The following is a 15,836-nucleotide window of genomic DNA, read 5'->3' as shown; positions in this document are numbered from 1 at the left end:
CCTATTGAACCTATTTTCACGTTAGTTATGTTGTAAATAACAATTAGAAGCGATGGGAGAAACCACGAGAAAGAAGAAACAAACAAAAAAGAAAAATAGAGTAAATAACATGCTTCAATCTGCATTCAGATTCCATAGTTCTTGTTCTACACATAGACAGCATTGACGGCATTTTGCATAATGAGTCCTTTGGAGTCCTTGGATCCTTGCATTGCTAAGAAGAGATGTCTATCAAAGTTAGTCGTCCTGCGTTGTGGCTGTTACTAAGTGCAGTGTTCTCCTGGCTCTGCTCACTTCTGCTCACTTCACTCAGCATCAGTTCATTTAAGTCTTTCCAGGTTTTTCTGAAGTCCGCCTGCTCATCATTTCTTATAGCACAATAATATTCCATTACATTCATATACCACAACTTCTTTAGCCTTTCCCCAGCTGATGGGCATCCCCTCAATTTCCAATTCTTTGTCACCATGAAAAGAGCTGCTTTAAGTATTTTTGTACATGTGAATCCTTTTGCCATTTGGATGATCTCTTTGGGATACAGACCTAGAAGTGGTATTGCTAAGTGGTCTAAGGGTATGCACATTTTTATAGATAGCCCTTTGGACGTAGTTCCAAATTGCTATTCAGAATGGTTGGATCAGTTCACAACTCCTCCAGCAATGCATTAGTGTTCCAATTTTCCCACATCTTCTCCAGCATTTGTAATTTTCCTGTTTTGTCATGTTGATGAATGTGATAGTTATGACGTGTTCCCTCAGAGTTGTTTTGATTTGCATTTATATAATCAAAAGTGATTTAGAGCATTTTTTCGTATGTCTATGAAAGATGAAAGCTGAGCATACTTCCTAATGTCTTTTTATTTCTCTCTTTTAAGGTTTTTAATATGAGGGTTATATATATATATATATATATATATATATATATATATATATATATATATATATATGTATATATATATCTGGACAAATCCCATTCAGCTTACAAAACTGAAAAAGATTTCTGAAGTATAAGATAATGCATTATTTATTCTATTTTCTCCTTTCTTGAGAAAGGAAACAGGTATATTTCTTAAGTCAAAAACACAGCATATTGTATTCTCTATTTGTAGGTTGAAGAAAAAGTCCCAATCTGTGGATATCACTGCACCAGGATTTAACCCTCTGGCAGGAGCAGCAAAACCAGCAGCACAGGCCAGTAAGGTGCCATCTGTTGCCAAGACACCAACCATTGTGGAAGAAGAGATCAACACAGACAATGCCCAGAAGCGCAATCCACGGAGGAGTGAACTGAAGAGATTCTATACCATTGGTGAGTACAAGATACTCTTCATACAAATAGACAGTGTACAAATGATGTTCTTTATTTGCTCTTCTCGACTATTTTTTTTAAATGGCTTTTTCCATCTGCCTGACTGCTTAACTCGGACATGTCGTTTGTATAAAGTTCATAGGTACGTGGGAGGAGAAAATACTGAGAGACCTTTAGCTAAATTTAATTAGAGAGTAAACTTGAAAATTTTCATTATCTTACTTTAAAAGAAACGTTAGAGAAGTTCCTAAGTTTTCTAGCTTTTAAGCTTATTGCTGCTGTTTCCATTTCAGCCTTGTTTTGGTAGGTAGTTTTTCTTTTTTAAACTTAGTCCTTTACATTTTCTCTCCAGTCTCACAAGACTCTGATTTTGTTTTGTCTTCCTATTAAGTTAGCCATTGCTATCAGTTTGTAACTAGAAAAAGTCACATAGAAACTGGAAAGTTACCGTGCTCTGAGGTTCTGGATCTGTTTGCTTCTAGCTTCATTTCAGATGACTGAATAATATCTCATAACACCACATGGGGGAAATCACTGTCCATTTTTTGGGGTGATGAAAAATTCCTGTCAAGGATTCTTTCTCAAGACGTATTAGATGTAGAATTTGAACACTAGGAAAATAGAAATAGTAAAAGGGAAATAATTAGGACTTTTCTTTCCAATGCATTATTACAAAAAATCAACATAAAAAAATTTCTGGGCCTATTTGAGGTACTTGTAGTAAGTTAACCATTGCATAAAGAATCCTTGGTCCTCTACTGTTTTTTTAAAGCTAATAGTAGAATCAATTTCAGAAATAAAATTCATTTTTCCATTTTAATTAAGCTTTTTTTATGTAAAAAAGATGGAGAAAATTATGAAACTACATTGACTGGGTTCATTCAAATTTATGTTATATATTCTCGGTGTGGGCCCTCACTGTGATAAGGCAATCTTTTTGCACCTCTCTTATTGACTCACCATCCTACTCATCAAAGCAGAATTTCCATACCATATATCCCATAGCTCCATCTTCCCCTACCCTCTTAACTGAGAACTTTACCTTGTATTTCACTGAAAAAAGTTGATTTCATATCACCAAGATTTCTTCCACCATTTTTTCCTCCTACACCCAAATCAGCAGAAGAGGTAGCCCTTTTCCTTGACAAAATAATACTCTCTACATATACAAGTGATCCCATTCTATTTCTTCTTCCCCAGAATATTGTTCCCTTGATCATCCCTATTCTCTCCCTAATTTTTAATCTCTCCTTATCTACTAGTTGCTTCCCTGTTGTCTACAAATATTCCAGTGTTTTCCCCAATCATGAAAAACCCTCACTGGCATCCATCCCCACTAGCTATCATCCTATCTCTCTCCTCCCTTTCATGGGTAAACACCTTGGAGCTATCTATAATCTTTTCTCTTCCTTTTCTCTTATTCTTTTCTAAACTCGTTGCAGACTGACTTTTAGCTTCATCATTCAGTTGAAACTTCTCTTTCCAAAGTCATCACTGTTTTCTTAATTAGCAAATCTAATGACCTTTTCTCAGTTGTCCTCTTTCTTGACCTGATCACTGCAGGCTTTTATACTCTTCTCTTGGATATTCTTCTTCCTCGGTTTCTGTGACACCATTCTCTCCTGGTTTTCCTCCTACCTATCTGACCATTCCTTAGAATACTTTGCTAGATCTTATCTAGGTCATACCTTCTAATTGTGAATGTCTGCCAGAGTTCTGTCCTGAGTCCTCTTCTTTTTTCCCTCTATGCCATTTTATTTGGTGAATCCATTAGCTCCTATGGATTCAACTATAATGTCCTTGAAGATGTTTCTCAGAGCTGTTTATCCACTCCTAACCTCTCTCCAGAACTTGAGTCTCTTCTCTCTAACTGACTACTGGACATCTGGAACATAAGATATCTTGTAGATATCTTAACGTGTCCAAAAGTAAACACATTATCTCTTCCTCCCAAAACTCTTTCCAGTTCCTAACTTTTCTATTACTGTCAAGGGTACCACCATCTTCCCAGTTGCTCAGGATCATAACCTAGGTGTCATCTTCTGCTTATCACTAGCTCTCATCCAACCACATCCAATTAGTTGTTAAGTACTTTAATTTCTACCTTTGTATGTATGTGTTCATTCTTCGTTGCCAAAGAAGGCCATGCCATCAGAGAAATAATAACGTGACTTGCACTTGACTTTGTTTTGAGTGAGGGAGGCCTGTGCAGGTCACCAGCCTCGCTTCTCCTCCAGAGCCATCTGAATTCAGTGGCCAGATATTCATCAGGATGACTGGAGATGACCCAGAATGAGGCAATTGGGGTTAAGTGACTTGCCCAAGGTCACACAGCTAGTGAGTGTCAAGTGTCTGAGGTGAGATTTGAACTCAAGTCCTCCTGACTCCTGCACTGGTGCTCTATCCACTGCACCACCTAGCTGCCCCTCTACCTTTGTAACCTTTCCTTATGCTCCCTATTCCCTCATCTGACATTACCACCACCATACAGTTGTAAACTCTCATCTCTTCACACCTGGACTGTTGCAAGCCTGTAGTTGACCTCTCCTCCTCAAGTCTTACCCCACTCCAGGCCATCCTCCACTCAGCTGTTAAACGTATTTTCTTAAAGCACAAGTCTGACCATGTGACCTCCCTAGTCAATCACTTTCAGTGATCCTCTATTATCTCTGGGATCAAATATAAAATCCTCTTTTTGGATTTTAAAATCTTTCATAACTTAGCCCTTATCAAGTCTTCACTCTTTAACTACCACCCCTCCCAACATGTTCTGCAACCTAAAGCCACTAACGTCTTTCCTACTTCTTGAAGACAATGAATCCAGGCATTTCCATTGACCATCTCCCATTCCTGGAATTCTTTCTCCCTCTCTTCTTCACTTCTAGGCTACCTTGACTTTCTTCAGATCTCAGCTAAAGTCCTGTCTTCTTTCTACATGAAGCCTTTCCCAGTCCTTTCTCTGGTGCCTTGTCTCTGAAATATCTCCATCCTATTTGTATATAATTGTTTGCATACCACTCTCTTTCCTTCTTTCTTCCCGCACTGGACTGTGAGCTCCTTGAGAACTGGGAATGTTACAGCCTTTCATCGTATGCTGATACTTAGCACAGGGCCTGGCACTTTGCAGGTGGTTAAGAAATGCTAGTTGACTGGCTACAGTCCTATCATACTTTGCTGTGGGGGATCATGGTATTTCTGAAATAAGTACTTCTTCCACTGATTAAGATCCAAACCCTTTTACACCTGCTCATCCCAAGAGAATGATCAGAGCAGTGTACCAGAAAGATTAGAAGATTACCCAGGCAAGAGGGTAAAAGTCTAAACATGAGGAAGGATAAACTCAAGATAGTTTGGGCATTTGGGAGACTTTTCTAGTAAGGTGATGGGGCCTGAACTACTCTGGTTGTGTGGAATAGGAAGAGATAGAAGTTCGATGTTGTTATGTTATGGTATGTTATGCCATGCTCTGGTATGTTATGTTGTATTATGCTGTGCTATTGCTATGTTTGTTAGATTAGGTTAGGTTATTTATATTATACTAAACTATACTATATTACATTATGTTATGTTATATTACATTACACTATACATTATGTTATTTTACATTCTATTATATTAATATTATGTTTTATAAATATACTTACATATTTCAATACTTAAAAAAATAACTCAGACTATTCATTGGAAATTCAAACACTAAAGCTGAAGCTTAATACTGGGGCAGAACTCACTGGGAAAGGCCCTAATGTTTGGAAAAATTGTAAACAAAAGGAAAAGGGAACTGCAGAAGGATGAGATGGACAATTAGTGTCATGAGAGGCTATAGACAAGAATTGCACAGGATAGATAGGTACAAGCTGCACCAGTGGAGGAAGTACTCACATTGAAGAGACTGTAGGTCATGAAAAGATTCAAATGTAAATTTGGGGAATTTCTGATAGTTGGTATGAAAAGTTTTTTTAGGAAAAAATGTTGTGGACCAATACTGGTCTGATTGATAAAAAGAAACCTACCACTTCCTCCAAACTATAAGTTAATTCATTTGCTAGACAATCCCTTAAAAATCTGTGACCACTTTTCTTTTCAGTATATTGCAGGACTCTATCTCTCAATCTAATATCTTTCATAAGGAGCAAGCAGTTTTAGATGCAGCCACTCCATTATTGATTATGGCTATACTGTTTTATCTGACTGAGAAAACTGTTAAGAAAATTTAAGACTTTTTACAGCCTTCATCAATCTCTGTTGAGTCTTTGACTCTGTAGAGAGATGGCCTACAGATCAAACTGAATATTATCAATATAGATCTCAGCTTATTAATGTTTTTTTAAAGACTTTGTCATAATGTTGCTCACAAAATCAAAATGGTCAGGAACCAGCTTTTGACAGATCACATTCCAGTTCTAAATGGCATAAAGTAAAGATGTGTTTTAACTTCTATTTAACTGATCTTAAAGTAATTTGGTTCTGCTACTAGACAAACTGGATATAAGCTTTCCAGCTCTAGTTAACAGGAAGATAAATAACCTTCTCTGTGTTGATAAATGGTTCTGTAAGAAGAGTTTCAGGAGAGCTAACATTTACGAGCTGAAGCTTGGGGCACGGGGAATGAAAAGGATAGTGGACAAAATAAAGGATTTTTCCAATTACTTTGCTCAGAGAAGGGATAGGATCATTTCTTGGAATAGATGGGAAAATGATAACAGATGACAGAGAGAAGGGGCAAGTACTTAGCTCTTGTTTTGTGTTTTATTTTCTGCTTCCAAAGTAGTCTTTAGACAATCCAGAACAGAGTCTGAAAATTGAGATAACTGAGCTTGATTTCAACTTGGCAGAATTATAGAATATATAATTGAAGGAATACCAAAAGAAACAGTGATCACAAGAGCCAGCCAACATTGCTTTATGAAAAGTCTTTGCCCGACATCTATTTTTCTTTTCTATGTTGTTTTTGTTTGTTTTTTGAAGGAGTCAGTGCGCTGGTAGAGTTTACCTCGATTTTAACAAAGTTGCTGACAAAGCAGCTTTTGTTTGGGGAAAACCTGGAGATATGTGAGCTGATAGTATAATTATTTGGATTCCAAAAAGGTAGGAGTCACTGCTTTGTTATGGGAGAGGGGTTTGCATAGCTCAGTGAAACTATGAGCTATGCCATGCAGGGTACCCAAGATGGACAGGTCATAGTAGAGAGTTCTGATAAAAGGTAAACCACTAGAGAAGAAAATGGCACACCACTCTAGTATCTTTGCCAAGAAACCTCATGGACAGTAATAAAATGACAAGATATGATACTGAAAAATGAGACTCTCAAATAGGAAAGTATCTAGCATGTTACTGGAGAAGAGTGGAGGACAGCCACAAGTAGCTCCTGAAAGAATGAAGTAGCTGGGCCAAAGTCAGTAGGAAGCTCAGCTGCAGATGTGTTTGGTAACAGAAAAGGAAAGTCCAGTGCTATAAAGACCAATATTGAATGGGAACCTGGAATTTAAAATCTATGAACCAAGGTAAGCTGGATGTGGTCAAGAAGGAGATGGAAAAAATAAACATTAGCACCTTGGGTGTCAGTGAACTGAAAAGGACAGAAATGAGTGAATTTAATTCAGGTGCTCATGTTAACTACTCTTGGTAAGACTTCCTTAGAAGAAATGGGGTAGCCCCCATAGTCAATAAAGGGGTGAGAAAAGCAGTACTGGAATATAATCTCAAAAGTGACATAATAATATTTGTTCAAATTCAAGGCAAACTGTTCAATATCACAGGAATATAAGTTTATGATCCAACCACACAAGAGATCAAAGTGGATCACTTCTGTCGAAATGCATCTTCTAGAAATAAGATTTAAAAAGTTGTTAAATTCATTATAGGGGACTGGAATGCTAACATAGGAAATAAGGAAGATAATTAGAATAATAGACAAGGTTGACTTTGAAGTACAAAATGAAGCAGCACAGAAAACTAATAGGATTTTGTCAAGACAACTCACTAATCATAGCAAACTCTTTTTCAACAACCCTAAAGGCAACTCTACACATGGACATCACCAGATGGTCAATATAGAAATCAGACTGATTATATACTTTGTGACCAAAGGTAGAGAATCTCAGTGCAGTTAGAATAAGACCCGAACTGGACTGCGGCTCAGATCATGAGCTTCTAAATGCAAAATTGAGATTTAAATTGAGGAAAATGGGGAAAACAATCAGAACATATAGGTATGATCTAAATAATATCCTTTATGAATATGAAGTGGAGGTGATGAATAGATATAAGGAATTACTTATGGTAGAGTACCTGAAGAACTATGGACAGAGGTTCACAATACTGTAGAGAAGGCAGCAACAAAAAACATCCCAAAGAAAAAGAAGAGTTAGAAGTCAACATAGCTGTCTGATGAGGCTTTACAAATAGCTGAGGGAAGAAGGAAAGTGAAAAGAAAAGGAGAAAGGGAAAGATATGTCCAACTGAGTACAGAATTCCAGAGAATATTGAGGAGAGATAAAAAAAGGTTTTCCTAAATGAGCAATGCAAAGAAATAGAAGAAAATGATAAAATGGGAAAGATCAGAGATCACTTCAAGAAAATTAAAATATCAAGGCAAAATTTTATGCAAAACTGGGCATGATAAAAGATAGAAAAATGGTAGGGACTTAACAGAAGTAGAAGAGAGTAAGAAAAGGTGGCAAGGATATACAGAAGAATATGTAAGGAAGATCGTAATATCACGATAATCACAATAGTGTGGTTACTGTGTGTGCCAGACCTCCTGGAAAGTGAAGTCAAGTGGGCCTTAGGTAGCATTGCTAACAGTAAGGCTAGTGGGAGTGGTGGAATTCTAGCTGAGCTATTTAAAATCCTGAAAGATGATGCTGTTAAAAGGCTATGTTCAATATGCCGGAAAATTTGGAAAACTTATCAGTGGCCACTGGATTGGAAAAGATCAGTTTATATCTCAGTCCTAAAGAAAGGCAGTGCTGAAGAATGTTCAAATTACTAAGCAATTGTGCTTATCTCACATACCAGTAAGGTTATGATTCTGCAAGGTAGGCTTCAGCAATATGTGAACCAAGAATGACCAGAAATGCAGGCTGGATTTTGAAGAGGCGGAGGAACTAGAGACCAAATTGCCAATATTTGGTGGCTCGTGGAGAAAGCAAGAGGGGTGCAGAAAAACATATACTTCTGCTTTATTGACTATACTAAACCCTTTGACTGTGTAGATCACAACAAAATGTGGCAAGTCTTCAAAGAGAGGGGAGGACCAGATCATTTGACTTGTTTCCTGAGGAACTAGTATACAGGCACTGTTAGAACCAAACATGAAACAACTGATTGGTTTAAGATTGGAGAGTACCACAAGGCTGTATATTGTCACCTTATGTATTTAATTTATATGCATATGAAATGCTAGGCTAGATGAATCAAAAGCTGGAATTAATGTTGCTGAAAGAAGTAGCAACTCTCAGAAAAGTAGATTATACCACTCCGATGGTAGAAAGTGTAAAAGAACTAGGAAACCTTTTGATGAGGGTAAAAGAGAAGAGGGTAAATACTGACTTGCAGTTTAACATTAAAAAAAAAAAAAAAGATCTTGGCAACTAGTCCATCACTTCCTGGCAAATAGAGGGAGAAGAAATAGAAGCAGTGTCAGATTTTATGTTCTTGGGCACAGAGATCACTGCCGAGAGCGACTGCAGCCAGGAAATGAAAAGATACTTGCTTCTTGGAAGAAAAGGTATGGCAAATGTGGACAGCATACTATAAAGCAAAGATATCATCCTGCCCACAAAGGTCTGTGTAGTCAAAGATATGGTTTTTTCAGTAGCAAAATATGGTTGTGAGAGTTGAACTGTAAGGAAAGCTGAGCACCTCAGAACTGATGCTTTCAAATTGTGGTGTGTGCTGGAGAAGACTTTTGAAAATCCCTTGGAGAGGGAGGAGATCAAATAAGTGAGTCAATAATTAAAGAAATTAATTCAGGTAATTCACAGGAAGGTCAGATACTGAAGCTGACCTTGTATACTCTGGCTACGTAATGGGAAGACAGGTCTCATTGGAAAAGACTCTAATGTTGGGAAAGATTGAAGACTAAAGCTAAGAAGCAGATGGCAGAGAATGAGGTGGATAGTGTCATGGAAAGAAGGAACATGAGCTTGGACAGACTTCAAGAGATAAGTGGAAGATAGAAGGGCCTGGTGTGCTGGTCCATGGGGTTGTGAAGAGTTGGACATAACTGAATAATTCAACAGCAGCAGCACAAGAATACTTCTTAATGGTCAGATTGGAGCATGGGATAAGGTCTTTAGGGAAGACTTCCAGAGAGATTTGCTTTATTCAATGATCAGAGAGAGAAAAGTGGGTTATATATGATAAAGGCAGGACTATGGGCAAGGTACTGTTAGTTCTGGTTTAAAATAATTTACTTGCTAAACCAGAGTTAATCTTGGGAATATCTGACCCTAAATTAGAGAGTTATGTGTAATGGCAATCCAGTAATGGTGATCAAAAAAAAAAAAAAAAAAGATAACCTGGTAACACTTCACTACAGTTTAGCTGGGTATGATGGCTATAACTAAAAGGTGTCAGCCTACCTTATTCAGAAATGTTGGGAGACCTTAAAAAAAATAAACTCAAGGGTTTTTTACAATATTATCTCACTTGATCTTAATGAGGTGAGGTCATTATTCTTCACCGTCCTAATCCCTATTTTTCTGCATTTGGGTGTAAACGTCAGTGTTTGATTAGAGATAACAATCTAATTTAAGATTAGGCTTTGTCCAGACCCTTTCTGGTTTAGTTTAGTACAGTTAAGTTTTATGCAGATTTTCAGGGGTGATATGCCCCTAACCCCTGTGATGCAGAAGGGATAACTAAATAAGTTCAAGACAAAGGCAAACTAATGAAAAAAAGGTTGTTGTTCTGCCTTTATAATGTAAAGCTCTCAATGGCACTGTTTTCATTGCTTTTGTACTGTCTTTTAACCCAGAGAAGATGGGAAGGGATGAGTCAAGTGCCGAGTAGACCTTGGCAAGGAGCTCTTTGTTTCTGGGGAAAGGAGGAGAGAATGAAACATGATGTCAAGGGGGTTTGAGATGAAGAGAGTGGGGAAAAAAGAAAGCTCATATTGAATGGCCTCCATTTTTTTTTTTTTTCAGTAAAGTAAGAGACAAGGTCTCTTACTGAGACAGAGAAGGAGGTATAGAAGGAAAGGTTCAAAATAGCTTCCCTTCAGGAGTAAGATAGGGAATCTAGTAAAGAGAAATAAAAGAACTGCCAGCTGCAGCAAGGGCCCAGTTGAGGTTGGTTAATGTGAATTTGTAATGTATCCAGTCAACACTATTGTGTGATTTCCTCCAGTTCCAAGTTCATTTAGTGGCTGGTGAGTAGGAGTAGAGGAGGGTGATGGTTGAAATAAACCAGGTTTGGAAAAGGAGCTGCAAAGGACTAGGGAAAGGGGATCCACTGAATAATATTTGAAATATCACTGTGCAGTGTAGGAAACAGGGAACTGACTCTAGAAAAAGGCCCCTGGGACTTCAGCTCACACATGGGCAGTGTAATGGCAGGAGACTTGGTTGTTGTTGAGTCATTTTAGTTATATCTGACTCTTTATGACCCCATTTTGGGTTTTTCTTTTGACAAACACACTAGTTTGCCATTTTCTTCTCCAGCTCATTTTACAGATAAGGAAACTGAGGCAAACAGGGTTAAGTGATTTGCCCAGGGTCACATAGCTAGTAAGTGTCTGAGGCCAGATTTGAACTCAGGAAAATCAGTCTTCCTGATTCCAAGCCCAGTCAGTGCTCTATCCATTATGCCACCTAGCTGCCCAGGAGACTTGATAGGGTCCCAGCAATACAAGGTTAGACACATGGCCAATACTACTCTGCAGTGACAGTATGACAAAAGGAGTAGTACATTAGTGTTCCCTTTCTTAGGTCCAGGATCTAAAGCATGTGGACTGCTCTATAACAATAATTTTAAAAATGACCACAGAATCCTGGCACTTCACACAGAAATCCATCTATGTGTCAACTTTGATCCAGCACTTAATGAAGACTCACCGAAACTGCTAAGGATCAAGAGAGTCAGCTGAATGTTAGCTTTTCCTCTACTAGTGTCTCCAAATTCTATCCCTGACTTAAGTTAGATCATCAGAAAGCAACGTGCCTAGACCCACTTTATCCTTGTTCCCTGGAGAAATGTCTTTGCTGAGTTAAGACTTCAGGGCCTTTGCTAAATACATTGTCTATTTTGTGAGTCCATACAAGGACTCACATGATACATTTCTCCCAGACTTCAGTATGAGAAAGAAAGATTTTTCTTTCTGGATGAACTTGTAAGCTTCTTTTTTAATCTCACAGTGAAAATTATGTAACTGAATGTGTTCTCCTTTGTGCCTTATCCTCCAAAAGACTCAGAGCTAAATTCAGTGTTCAGCCACAGTAACTAACTCATCCCAGGTGCCAGTTAACATCTGTGTCATTGCTGCTTTTAACTGGTTTTTGTTTTTCTTTTTAATTGTCTTGTTTTTGTCCTGTCCTGTCCTCTCCTATCCTGTGCCTGTCTTTTCCTTTCCCAAAACCTTAAACCTACTGCACTCTGAAGCTCAGGTACCCCTTTCCTAAGGGCTCTTCTGGACCCTTCTGTCTTTAGAGTGATTATCAATAGTAACTGTTATTTCCTTCCCAGCCTTTTTCTTTGCCTCATTAAAGGGGCCCTGCCCTGGCTACTTCTTAAAAAGTCCTATTCAATGAATGGGCATTACCTCACCCTAAGTGAGTGCCTGCAAAGACCTTAGCCTAAAAGGGGCCAAGGTCTCCCAGTGCACCCTGGGCCATCTCCAGTCATCCTGATAAATGTCTGGTCACTGGATTCATATGACTCTGGAGGAGAAGTGAGGTTGGTGACCTTGCATAGCCCTCCCTCACTCAAAATAAAGTCAAGTTCAAGTCATGTCATCACTTCTCTGATGGCATGGTCTTCTTCAGCAATGAAGGACGAACACAACAATTGTCTTGTTTAGTATTTAATTGTAAACTACCTCAGATTCTTTTTTAAAGTAGATGGAAACTCAAAACTTTTGTTAAAATGTTAAAAAAAATGTTTTAACATATAAAGAGGGGAAATATATAAAAAAGTAGATGGAATATAAACCACAAATAGTTATGCAAATACTTTCTTCAATTTGTTTTTGTTTTTATTTCTTTCCCTTGGCCATAGGCCCTGGCCTCTACATGATCAAATGAAATAGTGTTTGTAAAGTGTTTAGCACAGTGACTGGAAAAGAGAGATGTTACAGATCTCTATAGCTGCTGCCATACCATATGTCTTTACAGGTGCTATAAAAATACTTATAAAAATACACACAGGACAGCCTGGTGGTGAAATGGGTAGAGCCATGGGCCTGGAGTCAGGAAATTCTAAGTTCAATGCAGCCTCAGACGCTTAACTGACTATGTGACCCTGGGCAAGTCATTTAACCTCTGCTTGCCTCAGTAGTCTTATCCATAAAATGCATATTAATAGCACTTACCTCCTAGAGTTGTTGTGAGGATCAAATGAGATGGTAATTGTAAAGCACTTAGCATAGTGCTTGACACATAATAAGTATAATATTCTATTCCTCAGATGTTTACAGATCTTCTATCTACTAGTCATTTTGTAAGTCAAAATCTAGGTTTCCTTCTATGAACATGTTTTCACCAGTGAATAATTGCTGATTAGAAAGCTATAAATAAGAAACCTTATTTCACAGTCAGTACTGATCATTTATAATTCATTTAGGATACAGTATGTACAGATACATGTAGTTGAAGCCATTAGTACTTTGTGTTTCATAGGATTATAGAATTTTATATTTGGAAAGGGCATTAAGAGATTATCTTGTCCAAATCTTCCCATTTTATAGTTGAGGGAACCAAGACCAGGAGAGTTTAAGTGTCTTACACAAGATAATGCAGATAATATGTAGTAAAGCCAGAGATTATTAAAAGTGAATTGACAAAGCCAAAGTAATTCCATTATTTGAAATTTCGAAGAAAAATTCAGCGTGAATGACATTACATGAGCACAATTAGGTACCTAGCCATCTTTTCTATTTCTCACTGAATTCCTCACTTGGCAGCTCAGTATTCTGGATAGTGTTGGACCTGGAGTCAGGATAGACCTGAGTTCAAACATCCTCCAGCACTAACTGTGTGACTCTGGGCAAATCACAACTTCTGTTAGCCACAGTTTTCTTATCCTTTAAATAGGACAAGTAATAGCTCCTGTCTCCCAGGATTGTTGAGGATTGAATGGGATATTTGCCAAACATGAAAGTGCTATATAAATGTTAGCTATTATTTTAAATGTTAGTTTTATACCAAGCAAATTTTAAACATATAGCTTCCACATTCCATAAATAAGTTGTTGGCTTAATTTAGGAATGGACTGAAAATCATCTTACATTAGTCAAGGAACTATCATCATTCCTACCTGATTTATTGTCACCAAATCATTTTCTGTAAACTCTTGGTTGTGGAGTTTTTGTGTCTTACAGAATGAATTCTCATCATCATGTTTATTGACTCAGTTTTTTATGCTCACCACCTTCTCAGCTCCATAGTTGCCTCTGCTCTGCCTTCTGATTGGAGGACATGAGATTAAGAGCACTAAATTCCTCCTAAAGCCTGCTTTTATAGAGGGTCCAGGACCTGAACTTTCCAGGTAACTATTCACACTGCATCATCAGCTCTCCCAGGTTTTGACTCCACAGAATAACCTACCCTATAACCCATAAAAAAACATGCCCCTACACTGTGTGCCCTATAGACCTCCTGATGGTCCTCCTGCCCCCTTTCAATTTCCTTTTGCTCATGGTCTGCCCCCATTAGTCTGTAAGGTCTTTGAGAGCCAAAACTGTCTTTCTTTGTTTGTATCTCCAGTATCTGGCATGTAATGGGATCTTAATTAATGTTTATTGAATTGAATGGAAGAATATTCAAGTCTCCTAATCCAGCATACTACTTAATAAGAAGTGACAACCCTCAGACCAGTTTTTAAGTGTTCATTATAAAATTTAAATTTAAAAATAAACACAAATATGTGTAAATATTTAATAATCCTCATAAGGATTTGTTCTGTGTAGTTTGGATTCAGTCAGAGGGCGGCACTTGAGAACTTAGAGGGCCACATGTGGCCTCCAGGCCACACAGGCTCCCCATCCCTGCAAGTCATTTCTCACATCGCAGTAGTATTCCATCACAGTCATATACCACACTTGTTTAGCCTTTCCCCAATTACTGGGCATTCCTTCAGTTTCTAATTCTTTGCCACCACAAAAAGATCTGCTATATTTTTGTACGTGTAGATCCTTTTTTTTTTACTGTCTTTCAGATACATACATAGTAGTGGTATGTCTGGGTCAAAGAATATGTATAGTTTCATAGCCATTTAGGCATAGTTCCAAAATGTTCTTTAGAATAGTTAGACTAGTTCACACCTCTACCAGTAGTACATTAGTATACTTCCATATCCTCTCCAGCATTTGCCATTTTCCTACTTTTCCCCCATAGGTATGAGGTGGTACTGCAAAGTTGTTTTAATTAGTATTTCTCTAGTTATTAGTGATTTGGACATTTTATATGACTTTTGATAGCTTTGATTTCTTCTTCTGAAAACTACCTTTTCACATCCTTTGACCATTTAGCAATTTGGGGAGTGGCTCTTATTTTTTATAAATATGGCTGTATTCCTCATGTATTTGAGAAATGAGGCTGTTAGCAGAGAAACTCGCTGTAAATATTATTTTCTCTAGATTGCGGCTTTTCTGCATATTTTGTCTGCCTTGGTTTTGTTTTTGCAAAAACTTAAATGTCTTGTAATTAGAATGATCCATTTTACCTCTTATGATCCTCTCTGTCTCTTCCCTTATCCCTAGATCTGGCAGGAAAATTCTCTAGGTTCCCTTAACTTGCCTATGATGTTTTCCTTTATATCTGAATCAAGTTCCCATTTTGATATTATCTTGGCATATGGTATGAGATGTTGGTCTACACCTGGTTTCTGCCAGATTGTTTTCCAGTTTTCATGGTAGTTTTTGTCAAATCATCAGTTTCTGCTCCAAAACCTTGGATCTTTGGGTTTGTCAAGCACTAGGCTACTATGGTCATTTGCCACTCCATATACTTAATCTATAAAACTGACCCACTCATTTCTTATTCAGCACCATATTGTTTTGATGATTACTATTTTGTAATATAGTTTGAAATCTTACACTGGTGGGCCACTTTATTTATTTTTTTCATTGATTCCCTTGATATTTTTTGCCTTTTATTCTTTGTAATGGTAACTATGAGAGTTTAAAGATCTTCCCCACCCATTAATGGGTCTGCCCGTGAAGGAAAGCTTGAATTACAGGAAGCTCACACCTTTTGTTAATTTTCTAATGAGACACTGGTTCTCAAGAATTGTGATGCCCTCTGACTCTGAAAAATGTATAAAGACTCTGAAGTGAGATTTTATTTTGGGGCTTAATTTTTAGAGGG

At 37.7% G+C, this 15,836-nt stretch overlaps 1 protein-coding gene across 3 annotated transcripts in view; it reads left to right on the top strand.

Moving 5' to 3' along the window:
• Positions 1-15,836, top strand: part of OXR1 (oxidation resistance 1) — a 588,329-nt gene that overhangs the window by 285,382 nt on the left and 287,111 nt on the right. For all 3 annotated transcript variants that reach the window (XM_072603288.1, XM_072603286.1, XM_072603290.1), the window contains exon 3: positions 1,109-1,308. In XM_072603288.1, the coding sequence (XP_072459389.1) occupies positions 1,109-1,308 (200 nt within the window). The remainder of the gene's footprint in view (positions 1-1,108; positions 1,309-15,836) is intronic.

The sequence above is a fragment of the Notamacropus eugenii genome, chromosome 4 (genome assembly GCF_028372415.1).
Source record: "Notamacropus eugenii isolate mMacEug1 chromosome 4, mMacEug1.pri_v2, whole genome shotgun sequence".
In the NCBI taxonomy this organism is placed as follows: domain Eukaryota; kingdom Metazoa; phylum Chordata; class Mammalia; order Diprotodontia; family Macropodidae; genus Notamacropus; species Notamacropus eugenii.
The sequence above is the reverse complement of the archived record's forward strand: the minus strand, read 5'-3'. Positions and strand labels throughout refer to the sequence as shown.